Source organism: Megascapheus bottae, chromosome 17 (genome assembly GCF_031878675.1).
Source record: "Megascapheus bottae isolate mThoBot1 chromosome 17, mThoBot2.hap1, whole genome shotgun sequence".
NCBI classification, from domain to species: domain Eukaryota; kingdom Metazoa; phylum Chordata; class Mammalia; order Rodentia; family Geomyidae; genus Megascapheus; species Megascapheus bottae.
Window position 1 is genome coordinate 26,642,268 of NC_143525.1, and position 27,205 is coordinate 26,669,472.

Here is a 27,205-nt window from a genome sequence, read left to right on the forward strand (position 1 = left end):
TTATGGCTCAATGGGGAAGGTGGTAGCCTTGAGCTCAAGAGCTCAGAGATAGCACCTAGGCCCAGAGTTCAAGTCCCATGACCAACAACAACAAGAAAAGTATTTTATGGCTGAGTGTTGGTGGTTCAAGACTGGACCAGGGAAGAAAACAATCTGTGACATTCCATCACCAAAATAACCAACAAAAAGTCTGAATGGAGACATAGCTTGAGTGGTAGAGCACTAGCTAAGCAAGCCAGCCAAGAGAACATGAGACCTTTAGTTCAAATAAAGTATCGCCCCCCCCCCCACGTTTTAGAGTACTATGACAAGAATTTATATGCAGAAATGGTAAATTAAAATGCTCAATTCTTTTTTGTTTATTGGTCCTGGGACTTCAATTAACCAACTGAGAATTATCCCTGAACTATTTTTATACTAAAGGCTAGTATTCTATCACTTGAGCCAAAACTCTACTTCTGGCTTTTTCTTAAGTTAATTGGAGATAAGAGTCTCAGACTTTTCTGTCTATTCTGGCTTCAAACCTTGATAATAGACAGTAGTAGAGTTCATATATCTTAGTCAAAGAAAGGTTTTCTTTTTTTTTCTTTTAACATTAGAATGTTATTATAAAAGTGATGTAAGAAGTCAGGCACTTGTAGCTCACACCTGTAATCCTAGCTACTCAGGAGACTGAGATCTGCAATTGTGACACTGTGGTTCAAAATGGTAGAATGCTTTGAGCAACAAAGCTCAGGGAGAGCTCCCAGAGCCTGAATTTCAAGCCCCATGACCCAGGGAGAAAAAGCAGTGGGGTGGGGAGAGGGGGGGATAGACATAAGCTGATGAGATGAGGTAGAGTTACCAATTCATAGTCAGGTAATGAGTACATTTCTTTTTTTGTGGGTCATAGGGCTTGAACTTAGGGTCTGGGAGATGTCCCTGAGCTTTTGTACTCAAGGCCAGTGCTCTATCAATTTGAATCACAGTGCCACTTTCCACTGGAGATAAGAATCTTGCAGACTTTCCTATACAGCCTGGCTTCAAACCACAATTCTCAGATCTCAGCCTCATGAGTAGCTAAGATTATAGGCATGAGCTGCTGGTGCCTGGCATGAGAACATTTTGGGTTTTTTTTTGCCACTCCTTGGACTTGAACTCAGGGCTTAAGCACTGTCCCTGAGCCTCTTTGTGCTCAAGATAAATGCTCTACCACTTGAGCCACAGTGAAACTTCTGGCTTGTTTTTTTTGTTGTTGTTGTTTTTTAACTCAGGGCCTGAGTACTGTCCTTGGGCTTTCTCAAGGCTAGAGCTCCACTACTTGAGCCACAGCACGACTGCTGGCATTTTCTATGATGTGGTACCAAGGAATCAAACCTGGGTCTTCATGCATGCCAGGCAAGTACTCAATCACTAGGCCAAACTCTGGGCCCACTTCTGGCTTTTTCTGAGTACTTTATTGGAGTAAGAGTCTCGTGGCAGGATGGGAATGTGGCTTAGTGGTACAGTGCTTACCTAGCATGCATCATGCCCTGAGTTTGATTCTTCAATGCCACAAAAAACAGAAAACCCCAGAAGTGGCTCTGTGACTCAAGTAATACAGTGCTAGCCTTGAGCAAAAAGCAGCTCAGGGACAAATGCCCAGGCCCTGAGTTCAAGCCCTAGGAACAGCAAAATAAAATAAGTCTCATGGCTGGGTGCTGGTGGCTTATTCTTGTAATCCTAGCTACTTAGGAGGCTGAGATCTGAATATCATGGTTCAAAGCCAGCCCAGGCAGGCAAGGACTCTTTATCTCCAATTAACCACAAAAAAAAACTGGAAATGGTGCTATCGTTCAAAGTAGTAGAGCACTATCCTTGACTGAAATGCTCAGGGACAGCACCCAGACCCTCAGGTCAAGCACCTCGCCCCTCCAAAAAAAAAATTAGAATCATGTATTTTTCTGCCTGGGCTGGCTTCAAACAGTGGTCCTCAGATCTCAGCTGCACGAGTAATTAGGATGTTAGGATTATAGACGTGAGTCACTGATACCAGTGTGAGTACAGGGGTGCGGGGGTGACAATGTAACCCCTTTCTTTGCTCTATCCCAGTTTTCCCTCACATCCCCACCACAAGTTGTATAGTTCATTTTCAATATCCTGTCTACTGCATAACATTGCCAAGGAAAGATTTTATAAACTATAAATTGCTGTAACAAAAGCACATGCCATTTTGCATTTAAAAATTGAAATAGCATTCATATTTTATTTACTTATTATTTGGGCTTGATGTCATGGTACAGGCAACTATCTGCTAGCAATTCTACTTCTAACTTTTTGGTAGTTAACTGGAGATAAGAATGTCACAGACTTGATGCAGGGAGTTTGGCCTAGTGGTAGAGCGTTTGCCGAGCATACATGGAGACCCCTGGTTCACTTCCTCTGTACCACATACAAGCTGGAAGTGGTGCTGTGGCTCAAGTGGCAGAACTTTAGCCTGAGAGAGCCCAGGGACAGTGCTTAGGCCCTGAGTTCAAGCCCCAGGACTGGCAAAAAAATAATAAAATAATAATAATAGTAGTACTGATATAAAAGAAATATATGTAATCACACCAATTCATTTTTTTAGAGTTCATCAGTAGATATACTAGCAGCATGCTTCTCATGAAGTACAAGCATTTTTTTGTTATTGAGGTAATGGGAATTGAACTTAGGTCCTCTCAATGTTCTCTACAACTTGAACAACAGCTTCTAGCCCTTCCACTCATTTATTTTGATAACATATGGACCCATGATCCTCTTACCTCTGCTTCTAAAGTATCTAGGATTATAGGCATATACCACCTTACCTGGTTCAGAATTAAATAACCAGGTTCAGAATTAAATAATTTACAATATTAAAACAGCTTATCCTTGTCCTTCTACAGGGGTTCTCTTTACCATGATCTTGAATTTTTTCATCTAGTGAGTATCAAGTCTACTTTTAGTAAAGGCTTGCCTTAATTGTAGCATCCTCCGAAGCAGAGACCATGACACTGAACACAGGATGGAAAATAACTCGAGTGACTGGACTCCTGTGACCACTCAATGCGTATTTTTCTGGTGGACGGGGAATCCATTCTTTTGGGTCTCGTTTCTGACCAAGAGGACCACCTGATGTAAATTCTTCTTTTGCTTCATTTAGCTTTGATTCTAATTCCATAACCTTGAAAAAGAACATGTAGTTAAATATAAATAAGATTCTAAGAAATAATATATTTAACATTCTTTAATAGCTGCTTTTATTTCATACTTAAATATGTTAGATACCAGACAAAACTGCACTAAATCAGCAAAGCATTTGATTGGCTTAAATGAAAAAAGTCAGTCAAATATATCACCAAAATATAACATATCACCAAAATATAAAATAAGTAGAGCGACCAATTTAAAAACTGGGAAAAGTCAGTACAATTGAACTGCTTTAGTTCTGAGATAGGGTCTCAATGTGTAAATGGAGGTTGATCATAAATTCCTCCCGCCTCAGCCTCCCTGAGGGCTGGGGGTTTACAGGCATCCTAATATCACACACACACACACACACACACACACACACACACACACACACACACACACACACACAATACTGTTTGAAAGAGACTCACCTTCTTTTGTAATCTAATAACAGATGTCCATTTTTTTTCCAAAAGTCCAGCATACTTTTTATCTAATTCTTCATTCTACAAAAGGAAAGGACTTTTTAACTATGACACTTCAAGCCACAGGAAGCATCTCTATGCCTAAGTATTATTAAGAATCTAATTACTAAAAGTCTGAAAACCAAATTTAATGTAAAGTAAACCACAATAACAAACTAGATTTACCAGTGGCTAGACTATTAGCTTTTAGCATTTGAGTAAAATCCATTTGTTAATTTTACCATGAATAATTATAAAAAATGTCAAACATACCATGTCTAATTCAGCTTCCTTTTTAAAAACCGAATATGCCTCTTCATAGCCATTTGAACGAAGATAATCTGCTATAGCTCGATTTCTGAAATAAAATAAATTCAAATAATTCCTAAAAACACTGTATATCTCCTTTGAAGGAATTAAAATTTTATTTAAAATCTCCTAAGCCTGAAGATACTCTACAAAGATTCTCTTTCAAAAATACAAGTATAGCAAGAAAGAATGCCTCTAGAATATTCAGCTCTTATTATAGTATATCCATCATATATTGTTCTTAAACTTTTTATTATTCTCTTTTCTTCTTTCCTTTTTTTCATGCACTCACATGTGTATGGATGTGTGTGTATGCGCATGTGCACAAGAACTTAAGTACCAGACACAAGCCCTTGTGTATGCTAGGCAAGTATCAGCAAGTATTCTATCTCCAAACTGTACTTGTAGGTGTTATGCTTCTGTAACTTTCTAAGTTGTTGCTTACCTAACAAGTGGTGGGTGCTTATAGAGTAAGATAGGACTTATATAATGAAGTAGCAATTAATAACAGTAACCATCACTTTTCCTGTTTATATTTGCCCTTCTCTTACAACTTGGTATACACATTTAAGAATAGAGATAATCTAGGGGCTGGGAGTTTGGCCTAATCGTAAAGTGCTTGCCTAGACTGCACCAAGACCCAGATTCAATCCCTAGACTCCACATACATAGAATAGGCCAGACATGGTGCTGTGGCTCAACATGGTAGAGTAGTAGAGCTGAAGAGCTTGGGGACAACCTCAGGCCCAGAGTTCAAGCCCCCCTCCCCCCCAAAAAAAAGACCAAAAAAAGAAAAAAAAAAGAATATAATCTGATGTTAACAATGTTATTAAGAAACATTTTTACATTAGAAATAACTTAAAACTGGCCTGGAGTTTGTCCTAGTGGTAGAGAGCTTGCCTAGCATGCACAAAGACCTGGGATCGATTCCTCAGTACCACGTACATAGAGAAAAAAAAAAAAACAAAAAACAGAAGTGGTGCCATGGCTCAAGTGGTGAGAAAGCCCAAGGGCAGTACTCAGGGCCCTGAGCCTAAGCTCAAGACTGGCAAAAAAAAAACAACAACAACCTTAAAACTATTAGAATGGGCTAAACCTCCACAAATTATAAACTTACTGTACTGTCATAGAATGAGATATTAGTATTAGAACTTCAAGGATAGAACAGCTAAACTGACAGATACCTTTACATTCTATTCTTCCATTCTTCTCTGACAGAACATAGGAAACTCTTCCTACCCTTCTAAATCAACTTATTTCAAGAAGTCTCAATATTGCAATATTTTGAACCTTAAGTCTCAAATGATAAAAAAAAAATAGGTCATGAGAAAGGGTATCAATGTTTGTGAAGTAATGCACCTTCTATCTGGTAAATATAATGCAACCCTTCTTTTAATTACAATAAAAAATAGTTGATTATTTAGGGTGTGTTTGTGAGCATGTGTGTGTGATGCGATTTGTACTGGCATTTGAGCTCAAGGTTTTTTTAGGCAGGTACTCTACAACTTGAGCCACATCTCTAAGGACTTTTTGCTTTATTTTTTAGTTAGGACCTTTCATTTTTGCCTAATGGCAGCCCCAGACTATGATCAATTATCCTACCTACAGCTTCCCTGGCAGGTGGGATCATAAACATATACCACCAACAAGGAAGGATTCTTGATGGGCCAATCTGGACTGCAGGCTTCAATTAACCAGCAAAAACCTAGAAGTGTAGGTATGGCTAAAAACCTAATACTGGCACAAAACAACAACAAAAAACAAACAAAACGCCTTCATATACTATTTAATTATCTTTTCTTCTCTAAATGTAGAAAACAATCATTAGGCAGATGTAAGGGAAGTGTCAAGAATAAACAAATCATTTATATTACTTCAAATATTTCATGTTCCTATTCTATTCTACTTTTATCCCAGACTCCAGTCCTAAAAACAGAGGTTTTTTTGAACATATAACCACAAAACTTTCAGTGAAGTTCATAAGCAGATATGGATGTGTAGCATGTTACACACTGCAAGAACTACAATCTTAGTATTTTTTTTTTTTTTTTGCCAGTCCTGGGGGCTTGAGCTCAGGGCCTGAGCACTGTCCTTGGACTTTCTCAAGGCTAGAGCTCTACCACTTGAGCCTCAGCACCACTTCCGGCTTTTTTCTATGTATGTGGTACCGAGGAATCGAACCCGGGTCTTCGTGCATGCTAGGCAAGCACCTTAACCACTAGGCCAAACTCCCGGCCAATCTTAGTATTTTTAATAAGGAAAGATGCTGGGTGTGGTGGCTCACCCCTGTAATCCTTAGCTACTTAGGAGGCTGAGATCTGAGGATCAAGGTTCAAAGCTAGCCTGGCACAAAAGAACCTGAGACTCTTATCTCTAATCTCTAGAAAACAGAAGTAGGGCTTGGCTAAAGGGTAAGATGGTAGCCTAGAGCTGTAGAGCTCAAGGACAACCCCCAGGCCCAGGGGTAGGGCGGTAGCCTTCAGCTGAAGAACTCGGGACAGGACCCAGGCCGTTCAAGCCCCATAACCCACCAAAAATAAACAATAAATAAGTAAACAAACAAACAAACAAAAAATAAGGAAAGACAATAAATGGTGAAAATTTTCAATATAAGAATATTAAAGAAGCTGGGCGGGCGGGTACTGTGGCCTACCTGTAATCCTAGCTACTCAGGACACTGAGATCTGAGGATTATGGTTCAAAGCCAGCCTGGGCAATACAAAGTAATGAGACTCTTATCTCCAATTAATCACTGGAAAACGGGAGGTGGCTCTGTGTTCTCAATGGATAGGGCAGTAGCCTTGAAGAGCTCAGGAACAGCACCCAGGCAAGAGCTCAAGTCCCGCAAAAAAAAGAATGTTAGAGCTGGCTATAGTGGCTCATGCGTATAATCCCTAGCTACTCAGGAGGCTGAGATCTGAGGATCGGGGTTCAAAGCCAGCACAGGCAGTAAAGACCGTGCTCAAGGCTACTGCCTTACCCCTGGGTCTGGGTGTTGTCCCTTTAGGCTACAGCACAACCATTAAGCCAAGCCACACTTCCCTTTTTCTAGAGGTTAATTTGGGATAAGAGTCTCAGGTCCATTTGTGACTGGGCTGGCTAGGATTCAGGCATGAGCCAAAGCACTCAGGGACCCCGAGATTCTTATCTCCCAATTAACCCCTAGAAAACGGGAAGTGGCACTGTGTCTCAATGGGTAGGGCAGGAGCCTTGAGTTGAAGAGCTCAGGGACAGCGCCCAGGCCTAACAGTACAAGCCCTAGGACTGACTGCCCCCCCCCCAAAAAAACAACATATGTTAAAAAGGGGACCAGGTGCATGGTCTAGTGGTACAGTGCTTGCCTAGCATGCAAGAAGTACTGCATTCGATTCCTCAATATCATATACACAGAAAAAGCCAAAAGTGGTGCTGTGGCTTCAAGGGTAGAGTGCTAGACCTTAAGAAAGTTCAAGGACAGGGTCTAGGCCCTTCCTGAGTTCAAGCCTTAGGACTGGCCAAAAAAAAAAAAAAAATTACAAGGAGGAGTCTTACTTCCTTAAAGGGAAACGGAATGTTTCTCTTCTCCATTTTCCCTTATTGTAACTTATTACATGGACATACATCCTGCCTAAAACTAACTTCAACCAAAAGAGGGTATGCCTCAATTGTACTGTAACTGCCTAATGACAGGTCCACCTGGAAGAAATGACTTATTCCCTTGGCTCTCCCCCTGCACCCTGGAAATCCCCGCCCAGCACCTGTAACCCTGGCAACTGGCATGTAACCCTGGGGGCAGTGGGAGGTCCCCCAGTCTGAGGCATTTCCCCATCCTCTGAGATCACATCCACTTCTGCTATGGCTATACCCCTCCCCCTATATAATCTCTCACTTCCCTGCCATAAGCTCTCTTGCACGCCGGACTCCATCTTGGGCAGCAGGAGTCTGCTCTTTCCTCACGCAATAAACCCTCTTCTCCTGAACTGCGTGGAGTTTACTTTCAGCAGACCTTACATCCAACAAGCTAAAATCCCTAATTTCAACCATCAGTATCTATCCCCACAAACAACAAAGTTGGTCTGGGAATGTGGCTTACTGGTACTGTTTGCCTAATATGGATAAAAGCCCTGGGTTCGATTCCTCAGTACCACCTACACAGAAAACTGAAAGTGGCATTGTGGGCTCGCATGGTAGAATGCTAGCCTTGAGAAAAAGAAGCTCAGGAACAGTGCCCAGGCCCTGAGTTCAAACCCCCGGACTGGAGGAAAAAAAAAAAAAGTTGGTGAGATCTTATCTCAAATCAAAGAACAAGTTGTTACATGGTAGTATATGCCTGTAATTACAGATAATGGGTTGGTAAAGGCATTAAGGTAGTAATGCAAGACCAATTTGGACAAAAAGTATAGGGCTGGGAGTGGGGTCTAGTGGTAGAGTGCTTGCCTAGCATGCATGAAGCCCTGGGTTCAATTCTTCATTACCACATTCACAGAAAAAGCCAGAAGTGGTGCTATGGCTCAAGGGATAGAGCACAAGCCTTAGGACTGGCCAAAAAAAAAAAAAGTGTAAATTCTATCTGAAAAATAGCTAAATGTTAAATAAGGTGAGATCTGAGGTTCAAAGTCAGTTGGTGAAGGAAAGTCCACAACACTTTTTTTTTTGTGGGTCATAGGGATTGAACTCTGGGCCCTGGGTACTTCCCAGAGCTCTTCAGCTCAAGGCTACCGCCCTATCACAGCCATACTTCCTGTTTTTTTAGTGATGAATTGGAGATGAAGGTCTTGTGTTTAGGGCTAGGAGATTGGCCTAGTGGTAGAGTGCTTGCCTAGCATGCATGAAGACCTCGGTTTGATTCCTTGGTACCACATACACAGAAAAAAGACACAAGTGGTGCTGTAGCTCAAGTGGTAGGGCTCTAGCCTTGAGAAAAACCAAGGACAGTGCTCATGCCCTGAGCCCAAGCCCAGGACTGGCCAAAAAAAAAAAGAAAAGAAAGTCTTATGCTTAGTGCCTGGGCTGGCTTTGAACCTTGATCCTCAGATCTCAGCTTCCTGAGTAGCTAAGGTTACAGTTGTGAGCCACTGTGCTGGGCTGTTGTCCAAGACTTTTATCTCCAATAAACTACCAAAATAGCTGGAAGTAGGGCTGTGGCTCCAGGAATAGAGAACTAGACTTGAGCACAAAAATGCTCATGCTCCGAGTTCAAACCCCTGGACCAGAACAACAATGACAATTCCTAGAAAAGAATAGCTTAAGTGATAATGGTAGAATGCCTATCAAATCAGGCTATGAATTAAAAAACCCTAGTAACACTGGAGTCATGGCTCAGTGGTAAAAACCCAAGTAATGAAGGCTGGGAATGTGGCTTGGTGGTACAGTGCTTGCCTAGCATGCACTGGGTTCAATTCATCAGTACCACATACATGGAAAACGCTGGAATTGGTGCTGTGTGCTCAAGTGGTAGAGTGCCTTGAGCACAAAGAGGCTCAGGGTCAGTGCTCAGGCTCTGAGTTCAAGCCCTGGGACTTTGGGGGGTGGTTAGGACCTAGTAATGACAAACCAAATATCAACATTTTGAGATTAGATCTTGAGCATCCTTGTATCTAAAAATCATGTATCTGAAACTTTCCATTTTGGGGACACTGGATAGAAAACCCAGATCCTCCAATTCACTACTTAACTAAGCTTCCAACTTCATCTGTGTGTATGTGTGCTGGTCCTGGGACTTAGAACTCAGGGCCTGGGCATTGTCTCTGAACTTTTTTATTCAACATTAGGGCTCAACCACTTAAACCACAGTTCCATCCACTTACAGCTTTTGGGTGGTTAACTGGAGATAAGATGTTCACAAGCTTTTCTGCCCCAGGCTGGTTTTGAACTACAATCCTCAGATTTCAGCCTCTCAAGTAGCTGTATAAGAGGTATGAGAGAGTGGTGCCCAGGCCCAAACTTATTTTTTAAAACAAGTTAACCTGGTAATTTCACTCAATGTAGTATAAATCTTTGTCCACAAATTAGAATATTTGAATATGTAAATGTATCAAGTGTGTGTGTGTGTGTGTGTGTGTGTGTGTGTGTGTGTGTGTGTGTGTATGTGTATGTGTTGTTGGTTGTGGGCTTCAACTCAGGGCCTAGGCACCATCACTGAGCCCCTTTGTGCTCAAGGCTAGCACTTTGAGCCACAGTTCTTTATTTTCTGTTTTCTAATTCTCGAGTGGAGATAAGATTCTCAGACTTTCCTGCCCAGGCCAGCTTTGAACTGTAATCCTCAGATCTCAGTCTCCTGATTAGCTAGGATTACAGGCATAAGCTACTAGAACCTGGCTTGACTACGGTTGGTTTGTTGTGTTTTGTTTTGTTTTGTTTTTGCTCGTCTGCCTGTAATCCTAGATACTAAGGAATCTGAGATCTGAGGACTATCACCTCTTGAGCCACAGCTGTAATTTCAGCTTTACGGGTGGTTAACTGCAGGTGAGTCTCATGGACTTTCCTGACTGGGCTGATTCTTAACCATGATCCTCAGCTCTCAAGCCTCTAAGTAGCTAGGATTACAGACATGAGCTCCCAGGACCCAGTTATTTTCTAAGAGGTTTTAAAGAAACAAGAATGGGTATTAAGGTCACTATTTTCAAGGGCTGAAGGCATGAGTCAATAAATGAGTCAATAATGGCAGAGCACCAACTCTAGCACTATGTTGTATCACTCACTAACCCTGAAAATAGTTCTGCTTTCTCTTTTGGTAGTACTGGAATTTGAACTCAGGGCTTCACAATCTTTTGTGTCCTACTTGTTACTCCTTTCCTTTTGAGTAGCACCAGAAGGGAGCTGGTTCCACAGTTTGAACTCAGGCCTCGAGCTTGCTCAGCTGATGCTTGACTATTTGACCCATGCCTCTTACCTGGTGTGTGTGTGCATGTGTGTGCATGTGTGTGTGTTGGAGGGAGGAGAGGGGAGAGAGGAATAGAGGGAGTATGCGTATACTAGTTTGAACTCAGAGCATCTTATTCACCTTGCTTTTTCACTCTTAAGATGGCACTTTATCACTTGAGCTACACCCTCTAGTTCCTTATTATTCTTGAATTTAATGTTAACTTCATTTGTTTTTGTTTCTGTAACAGTTTCTTATTTTGTTTGGTCAGTTATGGAGCTTGAACTCTGGGCCTGGGCACTGTCCTTGGGCTTTCCTCAAGGGTAGTGCTCTACCACTTGAGCCACAGCACCACTTCCAGTTTTTCCTGTGTATGTGGTACTAAGGAATTGAATCTAGGGCTTTGTGCATGATAAGCAAGCAGTCTACTACTAAGCCAAGCTCCCAGCCTGTCCTGTACTTTAATTCAATACCTGATGTCCTTTGCCCTCTACTCCTTCCTCTTTCTCCTCTCCCAACTGGTACTGAGTAGTGAATTTAGGACCTCACACTTGCTAGACAAACATGCACTCTTATCACCTGAGCCAAACCTCAGGCGGGGCTACCTCAACTTTAATTCTCCTACTTCCACTTTCTGAGTAGCTATGATGGCATAGTACCTACCCTACCCCACACATCCAGTCACCTCCCCTATCCTTACAGTAAACAACACAAAACAGAGAAACTTACAGTTCATCTCGTTGTCTCTGGGACAGCACCATTTTGGCTGTAATGTGAAGCTTATTTGATATAGTGGTATGTCCCTCCTATAGGAAATCAAGAAGCTTTGTAATCCTTGGAGTTATAATTAAATATGCCACTAAGTGGCTTCCACACAGAGGAAATGATTCTTTTGCAAATGAATCCAGTAATCAGGAAGTAGTCAGCAAGTAAGGTTCATTCCACCTGAAAAGAAAATAAGATTTGACTTAAAATTCTCAGTATACATTTAAAAGGTTTACTATGATGCTAATAACATTTTCTATCTACTATAAAAATCAATGTCAAAATACACAGGTTTTTTTTTTTTTTTTTTTTTTTTGCCAATCCTGGGGCTTGAACACAGGGCCTGAGCACTGTCTTTGGGGTTTCTCAAGGCTAGGGCTCTACCACTTAAGCCACAGCATCACTTTCTGGCTTTTTTTTTTTTTTTCTCCCTATGTATGTGGTACAGAGAAATCAAACCAGGGGCTTCTTGCATGCTAGGCAAGTATGCCACCACTAGACCAAATTCACAGCTCTGTATTTTATGGTTTTTTTTGAGGCAGTATCTCACTCAAGCTTGAAAATAGCCTTGTAACTTGCCATCCTCATTCTTCCAAGTAGCAGGAAAATCATGCCCAGCTTACTCTTAGGTTACTTTAGGGTCCAAAACTCCTGAGAGGCAACTGAGTAAAATTTCAGAAATTATCTGACATTTGTTCAAAATTTTTAGGCTCTGGATTTGGGATGATAAAAACTATAAACTCTAGAATGGGAATAGGTAAAGTGCCATGGAACTAGAAAATAACAGCCTGGCAAAGGCAAGTTCTATGGGCTCTGTGTTTAGGTATTATCTCTAACCATTTTACCCACCCCCAAGCAGTCTAAGAATTAAGGCATTCTCCTAGCTCAGGTCACAAATAAGGATCACCATTTGAAATCTCTAATCTCTATTCAGAAATGATTTTCCTTATTTTCTATTTCTACTTCCACTTCTCCCTACCTCTCTCCTGTTATACTAAAAAAAAATCATGTTACCTTCAGGGTTGACTGTTAACTGATCAATAACCTAAGTGGCTAGAATTTATTTAGACAAACTTCTTAGCAATCCTGTAGTCTTAATCAGTACACTTAAGCAAAAACTGATTTAATAATATTTCTTTCCCTTTTTTTTGGTCGTGAGTCTTGAACTCTGGGCCTCATCACTGTCCCTGAGCTCTTCAGCTCAAGGCTACCGCCCTATTGCTTGAGCCACAGAGCCACTTCTGGTTTTCTAGTGATTAATTAGAGATAAGAGTCTCTTAGTCTTTAGTGCTTGGCTTTGAACCCTGATCCTCAGATCTCAGCCTCCTGAGTAGCTGATTAATTCACTTTTTAACTCTCAGAAGGATGTGTTCAAAAGCAAAAAATTAAGCCAGGCATCAGCCTTACTCCTGTAATCCTAGCTATTAAGGAGGCTGAGACCTGGAGGATTATTGTTCAAAGCAAGCCATGGCAGAAGTTTCAGAAGGTCCACCTCTAATCAACCAGCAAAATGATGGATTGGAAGCATGGCTCAAGTGGTAGAGCACTATGAGCAAGAAAGCTTAAAGTCAAAACCCCAAGTCAAAACCCCACACACGCTCGTGCATACGCACACACATGCATGCATATACACACACACACACACACACACACACACACACATACACACACACACACACACACACACACACACACACCCTCCTCCTCCTCTCTCCTGGATTTTATATGCTTCGATAATAATCTACTTCTCTAATGTAGTTTTTGGACACTATTAAAGTTTCAGAGTCCTTTCTTCACATATGTGTAACATCATAAAAAGTTAACTTTTGGGGGGGGTGCGGGGTAGAGCACTAGGGTTTAACTTGGGGCCTTGTGCTTGCTAGGTAGTGCTTGAGGTAGGTTCCTTGAGGTAAGGTCTACTTTCTCAGCTATTTTCCAATTTATATGGTCAAATAGAATCTCAGGTGAATGTCCAGGCTGGACTGTGATCTTCCTCTTTTTTTTTTTTTTGCCAGTCCTGGGCTTGAGCTCAGGGCCTGAGCACTGTCCTTGGACTTTCTCAAGGCTAGAGCTCTACCACTTGAGCCTTAGCACCACTTCCGGCTTTTTTCTATGTATGTGGTACCGAGGAATTGAACCCGGGTCTTCGTGCATGCTAGGTAAGCACTTTAACCACTAGGCTAAACTCCCGGCCCTGATCTTCCTATTTTCATTTTCCATGTAGTTAGGGCAATAAGAATGCAGTTATATCCTGGGATGGCCTAGGACCACAATCCTCTTAATCTCTGCCTACTACATATATAGAATACAGCCATGAACCACAAGTGCCCAGCTTCTAAACAACATTTTAAAGGCATTAAACAAATAAGCATAAGTGGAGCTAAATTAGGGAGGTCAGGTGCTACTGGTTCTAGCACTGAGGAGGCTAAGGAAGATTGTGAGTTTAAGGCCAGCCTGGAATATAGTTTCTGATTCTTAAATTAAAATTAAAGAGAGAGAGAGAGAGAGAGAGAGAGAGAGAGAGAGAGAGAGAGAGAGAGAGAGAGAGAGAGAGAGAGAGAGAGGACAGAGAGAGAGAGAGAGAGAGAGACTGGGATCCCGTGGTTCACACCGGGAGACTGAAATCTGAGGATCACAATTCAAAGCCAGAGTAGGCACCAAAGTCCGTGAGACTCTTATCTCCAATTAACAACCAGAAAACTGAAAATGGCACTGTGGTGCAAGGGCTAGAGTGGTAGCCTTGAATTGAGGAGAGCTCGGGGACAGCGCCCAGGCCCAAAGTTCAAGTCCCACATCCGAACCCACCCCCCCAAAAAAATCCTAAGACCAGGTATGGTGAGAAACACCTGTACTCCCAGTGATGTGTGAAGCTGAGCAGGAGTACTAGGAGTTCAAGACCAAGACCAGCCTGGGCAATATAAGAAACTACTATTTAAGCCGGGGGGGGGGGGGGGTGGAGAGGAATGCATTCTTCAAATCCCTTACTTTATAATACTAACATACACAAAATTCAATCAAAAAGAGTATTCAAAGCAATAGAAAATCAGCACCTAAATGAAATGAAATTCAAGATACATCATGAATAGAGGAAATAAGGACCATTTTCTTTCTTTCTTTCTTTTTTTTTTTTTTTTTTGCCAGTCCTGGGCTTGAACTCAGGGTCTGAGCATTGTCCTTGGACTTTCTCAAGGCTAGAGCTCTACCACTTGAGCCTCAGCACCACTTCTGGCTTTTTTTTTTTTCTATGTAAGTGGTACCGAGGAATCGAACCAGGGTCCTCGTGCATGCTAGGCAAGTACTTTAACCACTAGGCCAAACTCCCGGCCCCCCATTTTCTATGTCTAAGTAAAGACAACAGGATTATGAGTGTCTCACCTTCGGCATTAATTCTGTTAAATGAGAGGGGGGGTCCCTGTATATTCTTATCTTAGTACTGTCTGACTTCTAGGTAATCTGTCTCTTGGAATGGGTCCTTCTGCTTAATTTCCCACAAGCTAGCCTCAGGACAATCATTGGTTTAACCATGTCTGTGGGTTAAACTTACTTTCTTACTCTCTCTCTTTCTTTCCACCAGTCCTGGGGCTTGAACTCAGGGCCTGAGCACTGTCCTTGGGCTTTCCTCAAGGCTATCGCTCTACTACTCGAGCCACAGCACCACTTCTTGCTTTTCTATACATGTGGTACCAAGAAATTAAACCCCGGGCTTACTTGTATGCTAGGCAAGCACTCTCACTAGGCCAAACTCCCAGCCCTTATGAGCATATATATTATGTGTTGCCCTTGACTTTGATAGTTGGGAATGGCATGTTATGTATGTATGAAGACAGCATAATAAAACCTACCAAACATTATTTAAAAGAAATGAGAGGATACAGAAATACAACAGACTAGGTAAATTTGCTCAAAGTACACTGTGCAAATCTATGAAATCCTCTTGTACCATGTTTTTTAGGTAGATTATTTTTCTTGTCAGCCATGGGACTTGAAACTCAGGGCCTGGGTACTATCTCTGAGCTCTTTTACTCAATTCTAGCCTTCTACTCTTTGAGTCACAGTGACACATCCAATTTCTTGGTCATTAATTGGATACAAGAGACGTAAAGGACCAAGCTGGCTTTGAACCACATCCCTCAGATTTCAGCTCTTGAGTTCAGGGAGATTTCTGTTGTAGTTCTGTTTTGTTTTGGTGCCAGTAATGGAGTTTGAACTCAGGGTCTCATGTTCCTGCTTGTATTTTTTTTTTAAGCTTAAAGCTAGCTCTCTCTATCACTTGAGCCACTAGTTCATGTTTGGCATTTTCTGGTTAATTGGGGATCAGAGTTTCTGAGATTTTTCTGCTTAGGCTGGCTTGGCTCTGTTACCCTCAGATCACAGCCTCAAGTAGCTAGGATTAAAGACATGAGTCACCAGTATCCAGTTTCTCTCTGTACTATCAATGTACGCTAATTAAAACTTAAGTTAGGCTGATTCTGGTGGTTTATGCCTGAAATTCCAGCTACTTGGGAAGCTGAGAATGGTTCAAGAACAGTCCAGGCAGAAAAACTCCGAAGACCCCTTTCTCAATACATATCAGAGTGCAATGGCAACGGCCAGTCATCCCAAGCTACAGGGGAAGCTAACAAGGAAAATCTCCATGTCAGTTCAGTGTCAGATGAGTATGGGCAGAAAAGTCTAAGAAAGCCGGGCACAGTGGCTCATGTCACCTGTAATCCTAGCTACTCAGGAGGCTGAGATGTGAGGATCGCTGTTCAAAGCCAGCCTCGGCACTAAAGAAGATACTCTTATCTCCAATTAACACTAGAAAACCACATGTGGGCTTGTGGCTCAAGGAATAGGGCAGTAGCCTTGAACTGAAGAGCTCAAGGACAACACCCAGGCCCAGGGGTAAGATGGTAGCCTTTAGATGAAGAGCTCAGGGACAGTATCCATGCCCAGAGTCCAAGGTCCACAACAGACAAAAAAAAAAAAAAAGTCTAGGAGACTTCATAGAAGGAAGCTGGATCTAGTGGTATATACCTATGATGTCAGAAATAATGAGAAGTATCAAAACAGATGGATGGAAGCTCAGGTGTGTATATACATACAAGGAATGTGAGGCTGTATCGCAAAATTAACCAGCAAGATTAAAGGTGTGGCTAACTACATAAAGTGCCAGCCTAACAAGTACAAGGTCCTAAATTCAAACCCTAGAACTGTGAAAAATTAATGTCTTAATTTCAAAACCTGATTTCTACAGAACAGAGGATGGAAGTCAGCCTACAAGCTTCTATTGTCTGGGACAAAACTACTGACAGGAGAGTTAATCCATCTAAGTTAAAGCAAAAAAAAAAAAAAAAAAAAAAAGGAGGTGGGTATAGCAAAAATCCTGCTTTGGTAAAGTTACTAAAGTACCTATGTACAGGGTCCAACTTAATTATGGAGAAGCTACCTCTAGCCAAACAAGCAAAGCTAAAAAGACAGAGAGTAGCATGACCCATGCATGAAGATTATACCCAAATTTTTTGAGGGGGGGGCAATCCTGCAGCTAGAACTCAGGGCCTGGACACTGTTCCTGAACTTTTCTTGCTCAATATTAGCACTCTATTATTTGAATCACAGCACCACTTCCAGCTTTATCTGTTTATGTAGTACCGAGGAATCGAACCCAGGGTGTCATGTATGCTAGGCAAGCACTTTACCACTAAACTACATTCTCAGTTCATGACACATAAATCTATGCATTATTTCAGATTTTTAAAAATTAATGACTGAAAAAAATGAATGTACTAGAATAGTAGGATTAAGCAAAGTATAAATCACTGAAAACAGTGAACAATTAATTCTTTCAACAAACATATAAACAGAATAGTTATTCTGATCCAGGAAATGGGGTGTTGTTTTTTTCTTGTTTTGTTTCTTTGTGGTTCAAGGGTTTGAATGTAGGGTCTGGTGTCTGCTAGGCAAGCACTCTTATCACTCTGCAACAAGTCGAGCCCTATGTTTTACTGGTTTATTGTTGAGATAGGGTCTCATTTCCTGCCTGGGTGCAGATCTGGACCACAATCGACTCATAGTTCTGGGTTGATAGGCATACATCGTCTCATTCAGCTCCACACCAAATACCATAGTCTCCTGGACTTCTTTGCCCAGCCTGGCCTCAAACTGTAAGCTTCCCGTTCTCAGTCTCGCAGGTAGCTAGGAATACAGGCTTATACCATCATGCCTGTCTGTCTTTTCAAAACAAGCCAGCTCAGAAGAGAACAGATCAACAAAACAAACAAAATGGAGCAGTGGTGGTACTTTTCACTTAGGCAATAACACCAAAACAATTTAAGACAAGCCATGGAGAATGTAAAGAGCCAGTTGAATACTGACTGGGTCTAGGAAGAGCAAGGGAGACTAATATCACAGACCAATATCACAGTCTGTGCTGGCTTTGTACAGCAATCCTCAGACACACTCCTGAGTAGCTCAGATTACAGACAGGTATGCCAAATTACAGGTATGAGCTACTGGTGCCTGACAAAAATGAAGAGGTTTTTTTTTTTTTTTTTTTCTTTTTTTTTTGCCAGTCCTGGGCTTGAGCTCAGGGCCTGAGCACTGTCCCTGGATTTTCTCAAGGCTAGGGCTCTACCACTTGAGCCACAGCACCACTTCTGGCTTTTTGCTATGTATGTGGTACCGAGGAATCAAACCCAGGTCTTTGTGCATGCTAGGCAAGCACTCTACCACTAGGGCAAACTCCCGGCCCCCCAAATATGAAGAGCTTTATATCACTGTTTCACTCTCTAAACAAAAGGCAACTAACCAGACATGATATACTTATATAATTATAGTTTGTATATATATTTGGTAAAGGTGAAAGAAAACCCTATCTATGAAATATATTAACCACAAAATAATCTGAATCTAAGTTTCTGACTCCAACTATCAATTTACAAGAAGTATAAAAAGCAGCGGAGTATGTTAATGATATCAAAAGTATATAAGTAGGCCGGGAGTTTGGCCTAGTGGTAGAGTGCTTACTAACAAGCATGCAAAAAGACCCGGGTTCGATTTCTCGGTACCATATACATAGAAAAAAGCTGTAAATGGTGTGGAGGCATAAGTGGTTGAGCTCTAGGCTTGAGAAAATCCAAGGACAGGGTTCAGGCCCTGAGCTCAAGCCCAGGACTGGCAAAAAAAAAAAAAAAAAAAAAAAGTACATAAGCAGCAAAATCTACACAAAAATGTCCAAAAAAACCAAATGATGCAGTCAAGCAAGGTGATATATATCTATAATCCCAGCACCCAGGAAGCTGATACATAATGATCTCAGGGTGTTCCAGACATACCTGGAATATACAATAAGATCATATTTTCAAAAACAAAACAGAACCAAAGTAGATGACCCAGATCTTCACATTTCAAGAAAAGAAAAAAGTAATGGCTCTTTCCCCACCCCTGCCAAGGTGCATGGAGGCCCCAGGGTGCTCAAGATTCAGCTTTACCTGTAACCCACCACCATGGCTGAGGAAAAGCATTGCTGCTGGAGGTGTAATGGACATTAATACTGCTCTACAAGAGGTACTGAAGACCACCCTCATCCACAAGGGCTTAGTCCCAAGACCAACCCCCCCCCAAAAAAAATTTCTCCATGTGATTCTAATGGGCTTCCTCACTGAAGACCCATACAGTCAGCAACACAAACTATAGCTAGTATTAAAGGAAAGAAAACACAGAAATCATCAGCATCAGAAAATGTGAACTCTGGACCACGAGTGTGATCTAGAATGCACAAAGCCCTGGATTCAATTCCTCAGTACCACTATTATATACAGAAAAGCCAACTGTGGCTCAAGTGGAAGAATACTAGCCTTGGGGCCGGGAGTTTGGCCTAGTGGTTGAGTGCTTGCCTAGCATGCACGAAGACCTGGGTTTGATTCCTCAGTACCACATACATAGAAAAAAGCCAGAAGTGATGCTGAGGCTCAAGTGGTAGAGCTCTAGCCTTGAGAAAGTCCAGGGACAGAGCCTGAGTTCAAGCCCAGATGGGTGGGCAGACAGACAGAAAGCTGGCACGGTGACTCATACCTGTAATCCTAGCTACTCAGGAGGCTGAGATCTGAGGATCAAGGTTCAAAGCCACAAAAAGGACCTGAGACTCTTATTTCCAATTAACCTCTAGAAAATGGGAAGTGGGGTTTGGCTCATGAGTAGGGTGGTAGCCTTGAGCTGAAGAGCTAGCTCAGGGATAGTGCCCAGGCTGAGTTCAAGCCCCATGACCCACCCCCCCCCCAAAAAAAAAAGCAAAGAAAGGAAGGAAGGAAGGAATCTAAAGCATAAATCAAATACACAGATGTCTGGGACTTGGGAGGTAAAAATAGGAGGATCTCAGTCTGAAGTCAGCCTGAGTAAAAATGAGAACCTGTCTGAAAAACAAACTGGGGGTGGCGGGAATGAGAGGGGAAGAAGACTGGGTACGTGACTCAAGTGCAGAGATGCCTGGCAATCAAAAGGCCCTAAGTTCAATTGATAGTGGAAATAACTCCTCAGTACTAGTAGAAAAACAAAAGCTAGAACTCAAGTGAAACCTATTCTCCCCTAGAAAAGAGAACCATATTCCAAAATCTTCATTGCTAGATGTTCTAATCCATGCCTGGTAATTTTTCTGGTCAGCTGAAATGGCAGACCAGCACCACCTTCTTTATAGACTTACTGTTGTCATGTAAGTATAACCTTCATAGGTACCATTAACTGATACAGGTTCTAAAACCTAGGTCATATATTCAAGATAAAATAGTCAAATTAAAAGTCACACAGAAGGGGCCGGAGTTTGGCCTAGTGGTTAAAGTGCTTGCCTAGCATGCATGAAGACCTGGGTTCGATTCCTCGGTACCACATACATAGAAAAAAGCCGGAAGTGGTGCTGAGGCTCAAGTGGTAGAGCTCTAGCCTTGAGAAAGTCCAAGGACAGTGCTCAGGCCCTGAGCTCAAGCCCAGGACTGGCAAAAAAATAAATAAATAAATAAATAAATAAATAAATAAAAGTCACACAGTCATCCCATGTCTCACTCCTGCAATCCTAGCTACTCAGGAGGCTGAGATCTGAGAATCGTGGTTTAAAGCCAGTGTGGGCAGGAAAATCCATGAGACTCTTTTCTGTGGCTCAAGTGGTAGAGTATTAGCTTTAAGGAAAAAAAAAAAAAAAATCCCACAGACAATGCCCAGACACTAAGTTCAAGCCCAGAACCAGAAGAAAAGAAGAAGTCATAGGATTATTATTCAAATCAAGATGTATGTGTATCTGTGCTAGGATAAAAGCCCAGCGGCCTCATCCATGCTACTCAAAGTCTACCACTTGATTCCTAAACAGATGATTTTCAAACAGTAGGCAAAAGGACAGAAATGAGGCAAATAGACAAAATTCCATTTTTATTTGCTACATATAGGACTTTGGCACAGTTTAGGGAAACATTCCTGTTAACATAAATTTGAAATATTGCTGATTTTAAACTGTGCTACCTCTCACATTCATTGTAACTGGAAACATCTATAAAATAAGACTGATCTCTTTAGAGGGAAAACTAAATTGAGTCTTCCAACTATAATGCCAGACACATTCAACAAATGTTTGAAGGGACTCAAACTCTGAAAACAAGATTCTGCAAATTTTAAATAATTATTTCCAATTCTAAGCACTTGTAAAATACTTTATAATTAATGGTATTTTATAGTCAATAAAATTATTTCATATATATTATCTTCCTAAAAAGGACCACAAATATGAAGACTGAAGTCCAAGCAGGAAAGTAGTGTCTGCTTAACAAACCACAAGGCTCTAGGTTCAAAGGTCTAAGTTCAAATCCCAGTCTTACCAAAAAATAATAAACTATTCAACAAATTAGCAAAAGATAAAAAAGTTTTATTACTTTCTATAAATTGTCACATAAAATACTATAGTTTGTACCCTGTAAAACTGCTAGTAACTGGCTGGGAGTTTGGCCTAGTGGTAGAGTGCTTGCCTAGCATGCACGAAGACCCAGGTTCAATTCCTCGGTACCACATACATAGAACAAAGCCAGTGCTGAGGCTCATGTGGTAGAGCTCTAGGACGGTGCTCAGGCCCTGAGCTCAAGCCCAGGACTGGCACCAAAAAAAAAAAAAAAAAAAAAAAAAAACCAGGGCTGGGAGTTTGGCCTAGTGGTTAAAGTGCTTGCCTAGCATGCACAAAGACCCGGGTGCGATTCCTTGGTACCACATACATACAAAAAAGCCAGAAGTGGTGCTGAGGCTCAAGTGGTAGAGCTCTAGCCTTGAGAAAGTCCAAGGACAGTGCTCAGGCCCTGAGCTCAAGCCCAGGACTGGCAAAAAACAAACAAACAAACAAAAAAACCTGCCAGTAACAGCAATTACACAGATTCAACCTAATATTTATCAATGATATTTAAATAGAAGAGGCAAAATTCTCAGCAGCTAAGAAAGAGCAAAACCTGAAGGTTTATTTACCATTTTTATAAAGCTTTGACAGAAAAAAAATTAAGCAGAGTTAGCTCCCTCTTTTGTGATTTCATAGTATTCTGAATACACATATTTAACACTTCTTACACTGCATTGTAATTATCTGCTGTGATATTGTCTCCTCAACAACATTCTTCCAAAGCTGCAACTTTGACATATTCTTCATTGCAGCTCTAAAATAAATTCACGGTAATTAGCACACAGTAGGTACCTAGTATCCCTAAATTACTGCATACATGACAGTATACAACTGAGATCAAAATTTACTTTGCTCTCAAAAAGTAAAGATACACTATAACACTTTTTTTTTTCTTTTGATGGTACTTGGGTTTAACCAGACTCCACAGATAAGAGCTCCACCTCTTATCGTGGTTGTTGTTTTGTTTTGTTTTTTGGCCACTCCTGGGCTTGAGCTCAGGGACTGAACACTGTCCTTGAGCTTTCTCAAGACTAGTACTTTACCACTTGAGCCACCGCATCACTTCTGGCTTTTTTTTTTTTTTCCTATGAACGTGGTACTGAGGAATAGAACCCAGGTCTTCATGCATGCTAGGCAAGCATTCTACTACTAGGCCAAACTCCCACCCCAAGAGCTCTACTTCTTAAGGCACAACTTCAGTCCTATTAGCTCTGGTTCTTTCTTTTCTTTTCTTTTTTTTGGGGGGGTTGTTGTTGGTCATTAAGCTGGGTCTCTGGGCCTGGGCACTGTCCTTGAGCTCTTCAGGTCAAGGCTACCACCCTACCCCTTGAGCCTAGCCCCACTTCCAGTTTCCTAGTGGTTAATTGGATTCTCATGGACTTTAGTGCCCAGGCTGACTTTGAACCATGATCCTCAGATCACAGCCTCCTGAGTAGCTAGGATTACAGATGTGTGCCACCACTCCGGCTTACTCTGGTTATTTCTGAGATAGGGTTGCATTTTCTCAGGTGTGGTAGCCTGAACCATAGTTCATTTATTAATACTTGCAGCCAGCTTTTTCTTATCAACTTTTTCTATGGGACTGGCCTGGAACCATGATCCTCCCAATCTTAGCTTACTAAGATTTGTTTGTTGCATGAGCAACAAACAAGCCTGCAATCCTAACTACTGCGGAGACTGACATCTGAGGATTGCCATCCCCACTCCCACCCCCAGACTTGGCCTTGAACTTCGGATCCTCTTGCTTTCACCTTATAAGTAGGTGGGTTCACAAATGTGAAGCTATTCCCTACCAGTCTTAGAACTTTGATACCCTACCACATCGAAAGTTGCAGTCAAATAAGAGTTCAGTTAGGCACCTATGGCTCATCCTAGCCACTCAGGGTGTTGAGATTTAAGAACTGAGGTTTGAAGCCAGATAAACTCAATCAGACAAACTCAATTTACCAGCAAAGACTGTGGGTCTAGTGGTAGAGCACCAGCTGAGCACAAGTAAATGTAAGTCCCTGAGTCCAAAGTACTGGAAAAAACAAATGCAAATACAAACAAACAAACAAGTGACATGGAATAAAAAGACAAGAACTTTGGTCTAGCCGGGGTGTTGGGTGTCATGGGTCATGCCTGTAATCCTAGCTACTCAGGAGGCTGACATCTGAGGATCAAGGTTCAAAGACAGCCCAGGCACTAAAGAATGTGAAACTCTTATCTCCAATTGATTTCTAGAAAATGGGAAGTGGGGCTGTGGCTCAAGGGGTAGGGCAGTAGCCTTGAGCTGAAGAGCTCAGAGACAGTGGCCTAGCCCAGAGTTCAAGCCTCATGTGGTCCAGGAAAATTTTATCTAACTGCCTTATGTAATAGTAACACACCTCTTCTTATTCTCTACTATTCTAAAAAAAGTTTCTCAATTCCATGTAGTCACCCAAGCTACAAATATGAATTCGCAAATTTTTCCTCTACTCTTACTATTCAAAATTCTACCATCTCAATCATTATCTAGTAAACAATCTCCACTGTCACTGTCTCATTTTAAGCATTAATCATTATTTCCAAACTAATCTACTCTTTTTTTTTTCTTTTTTTCTTTTTTTTTTTTGCCAGTCCTGGGCCTTGAGCTCAGGGCCTGAACACTGTCCTTGGACTTTCTCAAGGCTAGAACTCTGGGACCCAGGAATCGAACCCGGGTCTTCGTGCATGCTAGGCAAGCACTCTACCACCAGGCCAAACTCCCAGCCCCTAATCTACATTCTTTACTGCCATCACATACACTATTCCAAGTACACATTTGATGAAAATGTTACTTTTGCTTCAACTTACTGAATGACTCCCCAAATTGCCTACAAGCTATACAGAATATATGATGATTATCAATTTGGTCCCTATACCTTTGGAGCCTATCACATAAAGCCCTCTACAAAATCTGGCCCATATACACACCACAGTTTTTCATGCTTTTGTGACCAAATATGTTGCTGTTTTAACTATATAAAATAACCCAGTCGGGGCCGGGAGTTTGGCCTAGTGGTAAGAGTGCTTGCCTAGCACACACAAAGACCGAGGTTCGAACCTCAGCACCACACATAAAGAAAAAAGCTGGAAATGGTGCTGTGGCTCCAGTGGTAGAGCATTAGCCTTGAGAAAGCCCAAGGACAGTGCTCAGGCCCTGAGTACAAGGCCCAGGACTGACAAAAAAAAAAAAAAAAAGATAACCCAGTGTTAGAGCGCTTGCCTAGCATGCAGGAAGCACTGGGTTCAATTCCTTAGTACCTCAAGTGGTGCAAGTGGTACCTGCAAGTGGTGTTGTGGCTCAAGAGGAAGAGTACTAGCCTTAAGAACATACAAGGACAGTGCCCAGGCCCTGAGCTCAAGTCCCCGGACTGGCAAAAAAAAAAAATAATAATTAATTAGTTAATTAAAAAATAAAAAAATAAGTTCAAGCCCCAGAACTAGCAAAAAATAAAATAAAGGAAGTGGCAGAGTGGCTCAAATGGTAGAGCACTTGCCTTGAACTAAATAGCTCAAGGATAACACCAAGACTCAGAGTTCAGATCCCACAACCTATCAAAATAAAATAAAATAAAATAAAATGACCTTCTCCAACATCCAAGACAATTACTCAATGTGCAAGATTCAATTCAGCTAATGTCTTTCCAATTCTTTAAGTAGGAATAATTGACAAACTCTGCAATAATGTTAGGCAAGCATTCTACCAATTAGACCAAACTCTTGGCCCAAGATCTGCAATAATGTAAAACACTTCATGCTCAATGTACATAAACAACTCATGGCATAGATTTAAAATAACACATAAGCACACTGAATCTCCCATTCATTTAATCATTTTATCAAGAATCTACAAAAAGCCAATGGTAGGCTAAGTCAGAAAGTTCTCAAATTTGAGGATAGCGTGGACTACATAGGGACCTAAGGAGGCTGAGATCTGAGGACTGAGGTTCAAAATCAGGCGAGGTACTACATAACTTGAGACTCTTACCTTCAGTTAATCACTAGAAAATGGGAGTAGGGTTGTAGCTACAGGGGTAGGCAACAGCCTTGAGCTGAAGAGTGCAGGGACAGTACCCAGGACCACAGTTCAAGCCCCATGACCCACAAAAAAATTAAAAAATAAAATAAATAAGCAAACAAAAACCAATTCAATTTCAATCAAATGTTTTTTTCTTTTGGGGGGAAGCTGGGCGTTGCTGATGGCTCACTCCTGTCATCCTAGCTACCCAGGAGGCTGAGAGCTGAGGATCAAGGTTCAAAATCAGCCCAGCACAAAAATGGAAAGTGGGGCTTGGCTCAAAGGAAGGGTGGTAGCCTTGAGCCACCCTGAGCTGAAGAGCTCAGGGACAGTGCCCAGGCAGGGTTCAAGCCCCATGATCTAAAAAAAAAAAGTGAATGGAGGCTGGGCACAGTGGCTCACACCTGCAATCCTAGCTACTCAGGAAGCTCAGATATGAGGACCGCTGTGCCCAGCACATTCAGGAACTTTCTCTACATCATTTTTACAACTTTGTGGTATATCTAAACTTATTCTAAAATGAAAAAGATTACTTTTTAAAAGGGAGAAGATAGCTGTGAGATCTTGTCTCAAAAGAAAAGTGTAAGACCCCACGGAATTCTAGCCTTCCATCAGAAAGAATGACATACACCTATTTGGTTTTTTGTTGTTGTTGTTGTTGTTTTTTTTTTTTTTTTTTTTTTTTTGCCAGTCTTGGGCTTGAGCTAAGAGCCTGAGCACTGTCCTTGGACTTTCTCAAGGGTAGCACTCTACCACTTGAGCCTCAGCACCACTTCTGGCTTTTTGCTATGTATGTGGGGTACCGAGGAATCGAACCTGGGTCTTCATGCATGCTAGGCAAGCACTCTACCACTAGGCCAAACTCCCGGCCCGACATAGACCTATTTGTAAGGAAACAGACACGGGGGAAAAACTGTATTAACTGAAGTAAGCCAGACCCAAAGAACCATGGGCTCCTTGCTTTCTCTATTAGTATATGTATAGGACAGTGATAGCAGAGGATCACAATAGCTCACCCACTTTGTTCATCTATCTATATAAAATGATGCTAATTGAAATGAACTTCAAGATATGGAAACAAGAGGTGTTTGTTTTTAAAGTACTGTGTGAAGCTATTTTTTTCCCTTCACTTTTTTTGTTGTTGTTTTTTCTTTATTTTTCCTTTTGAGTTATCCCCTGTTGTCACTGCTTTTTATTTTAGTACCTGGTGTCTTATACATATGCTTATCTGATCTGGGGGAGGGAAGGGGAATAATAAAATGGTGAGCCAAAGGACAAAGGGTGAATCAATGCAACAGGGATACTCACAAGGCACTATGTTGGAAATGAACTTTACAACTTGGAGAGGCAAGTGGGAGAAAAAGAGGGAGGATTAACAATGTTAGACAAAAAAAAGTACTCAGTACCTTACTTAAATAACTAATCTTTCTGTAGATCACTCTTAAAAAAAAAAAAAAAAAAACTTTTTTTTTTTTTTTTTTGGCCAGTTCCTAGGCCTGAGTTTTCTCAAGGCTAGGGCTCTACCACTTGAGCCACAGCACCACTTCTGGTTTTTTTCTATGTACGTGGTAACAAGAAATCAAACTAGGATCTTTGTACATACTAGGCAAGCACTCTACCACTAGGCGAAACTCCTGGCCCCTAATTTTTTTTTTAAAGCATAAGACTTATGTTAATGGATTAATGCCTTTAGTTATATGGTTAAACTGAATGTTAGGCAGATCTCTTTGCTTAAA

At 41.4% G+C, this 27,205-nt stretch overlaps 1 protein-coding gene across 1 annotated transcript in view; it reads right to left on the reverse strand.

Moving 5' to 3' along the window:
* The window catches only part of Pafah1b1 (platelet activating factor acetylhydrolase 1b regulatory subunit 1), a 53,748-nt gene that overhangs the window by 15,152 nt on the left and 11,391 nt on the right, over positions 1-27,205 (reverse strand). Inside the window, exons 2-5 of the mRNA XM_090350410.1 lie at positions 11,515-11,730; positions 3,909-3,993; positions 3,603-3,677; positions 2,957-3,163 (exon numbers count right to left, since the gene is read on the reverse strand). Of these exons, the coding sequence (XP_090206536.1) occupies positions 2,957-3,163; positions 3,603-3,677; positions 3,909-3,993; positions 11,515-11,546 (399 nt within the window). The 5' untranslated portion in view covers positions 11,547-11,730. The remainder of the gene's footprint in view (positions 1-2,956; positions 3,164-3,602; positions 3,678-3,908; positions 3,994-11,514; positions 11,731-27,205) is intronic.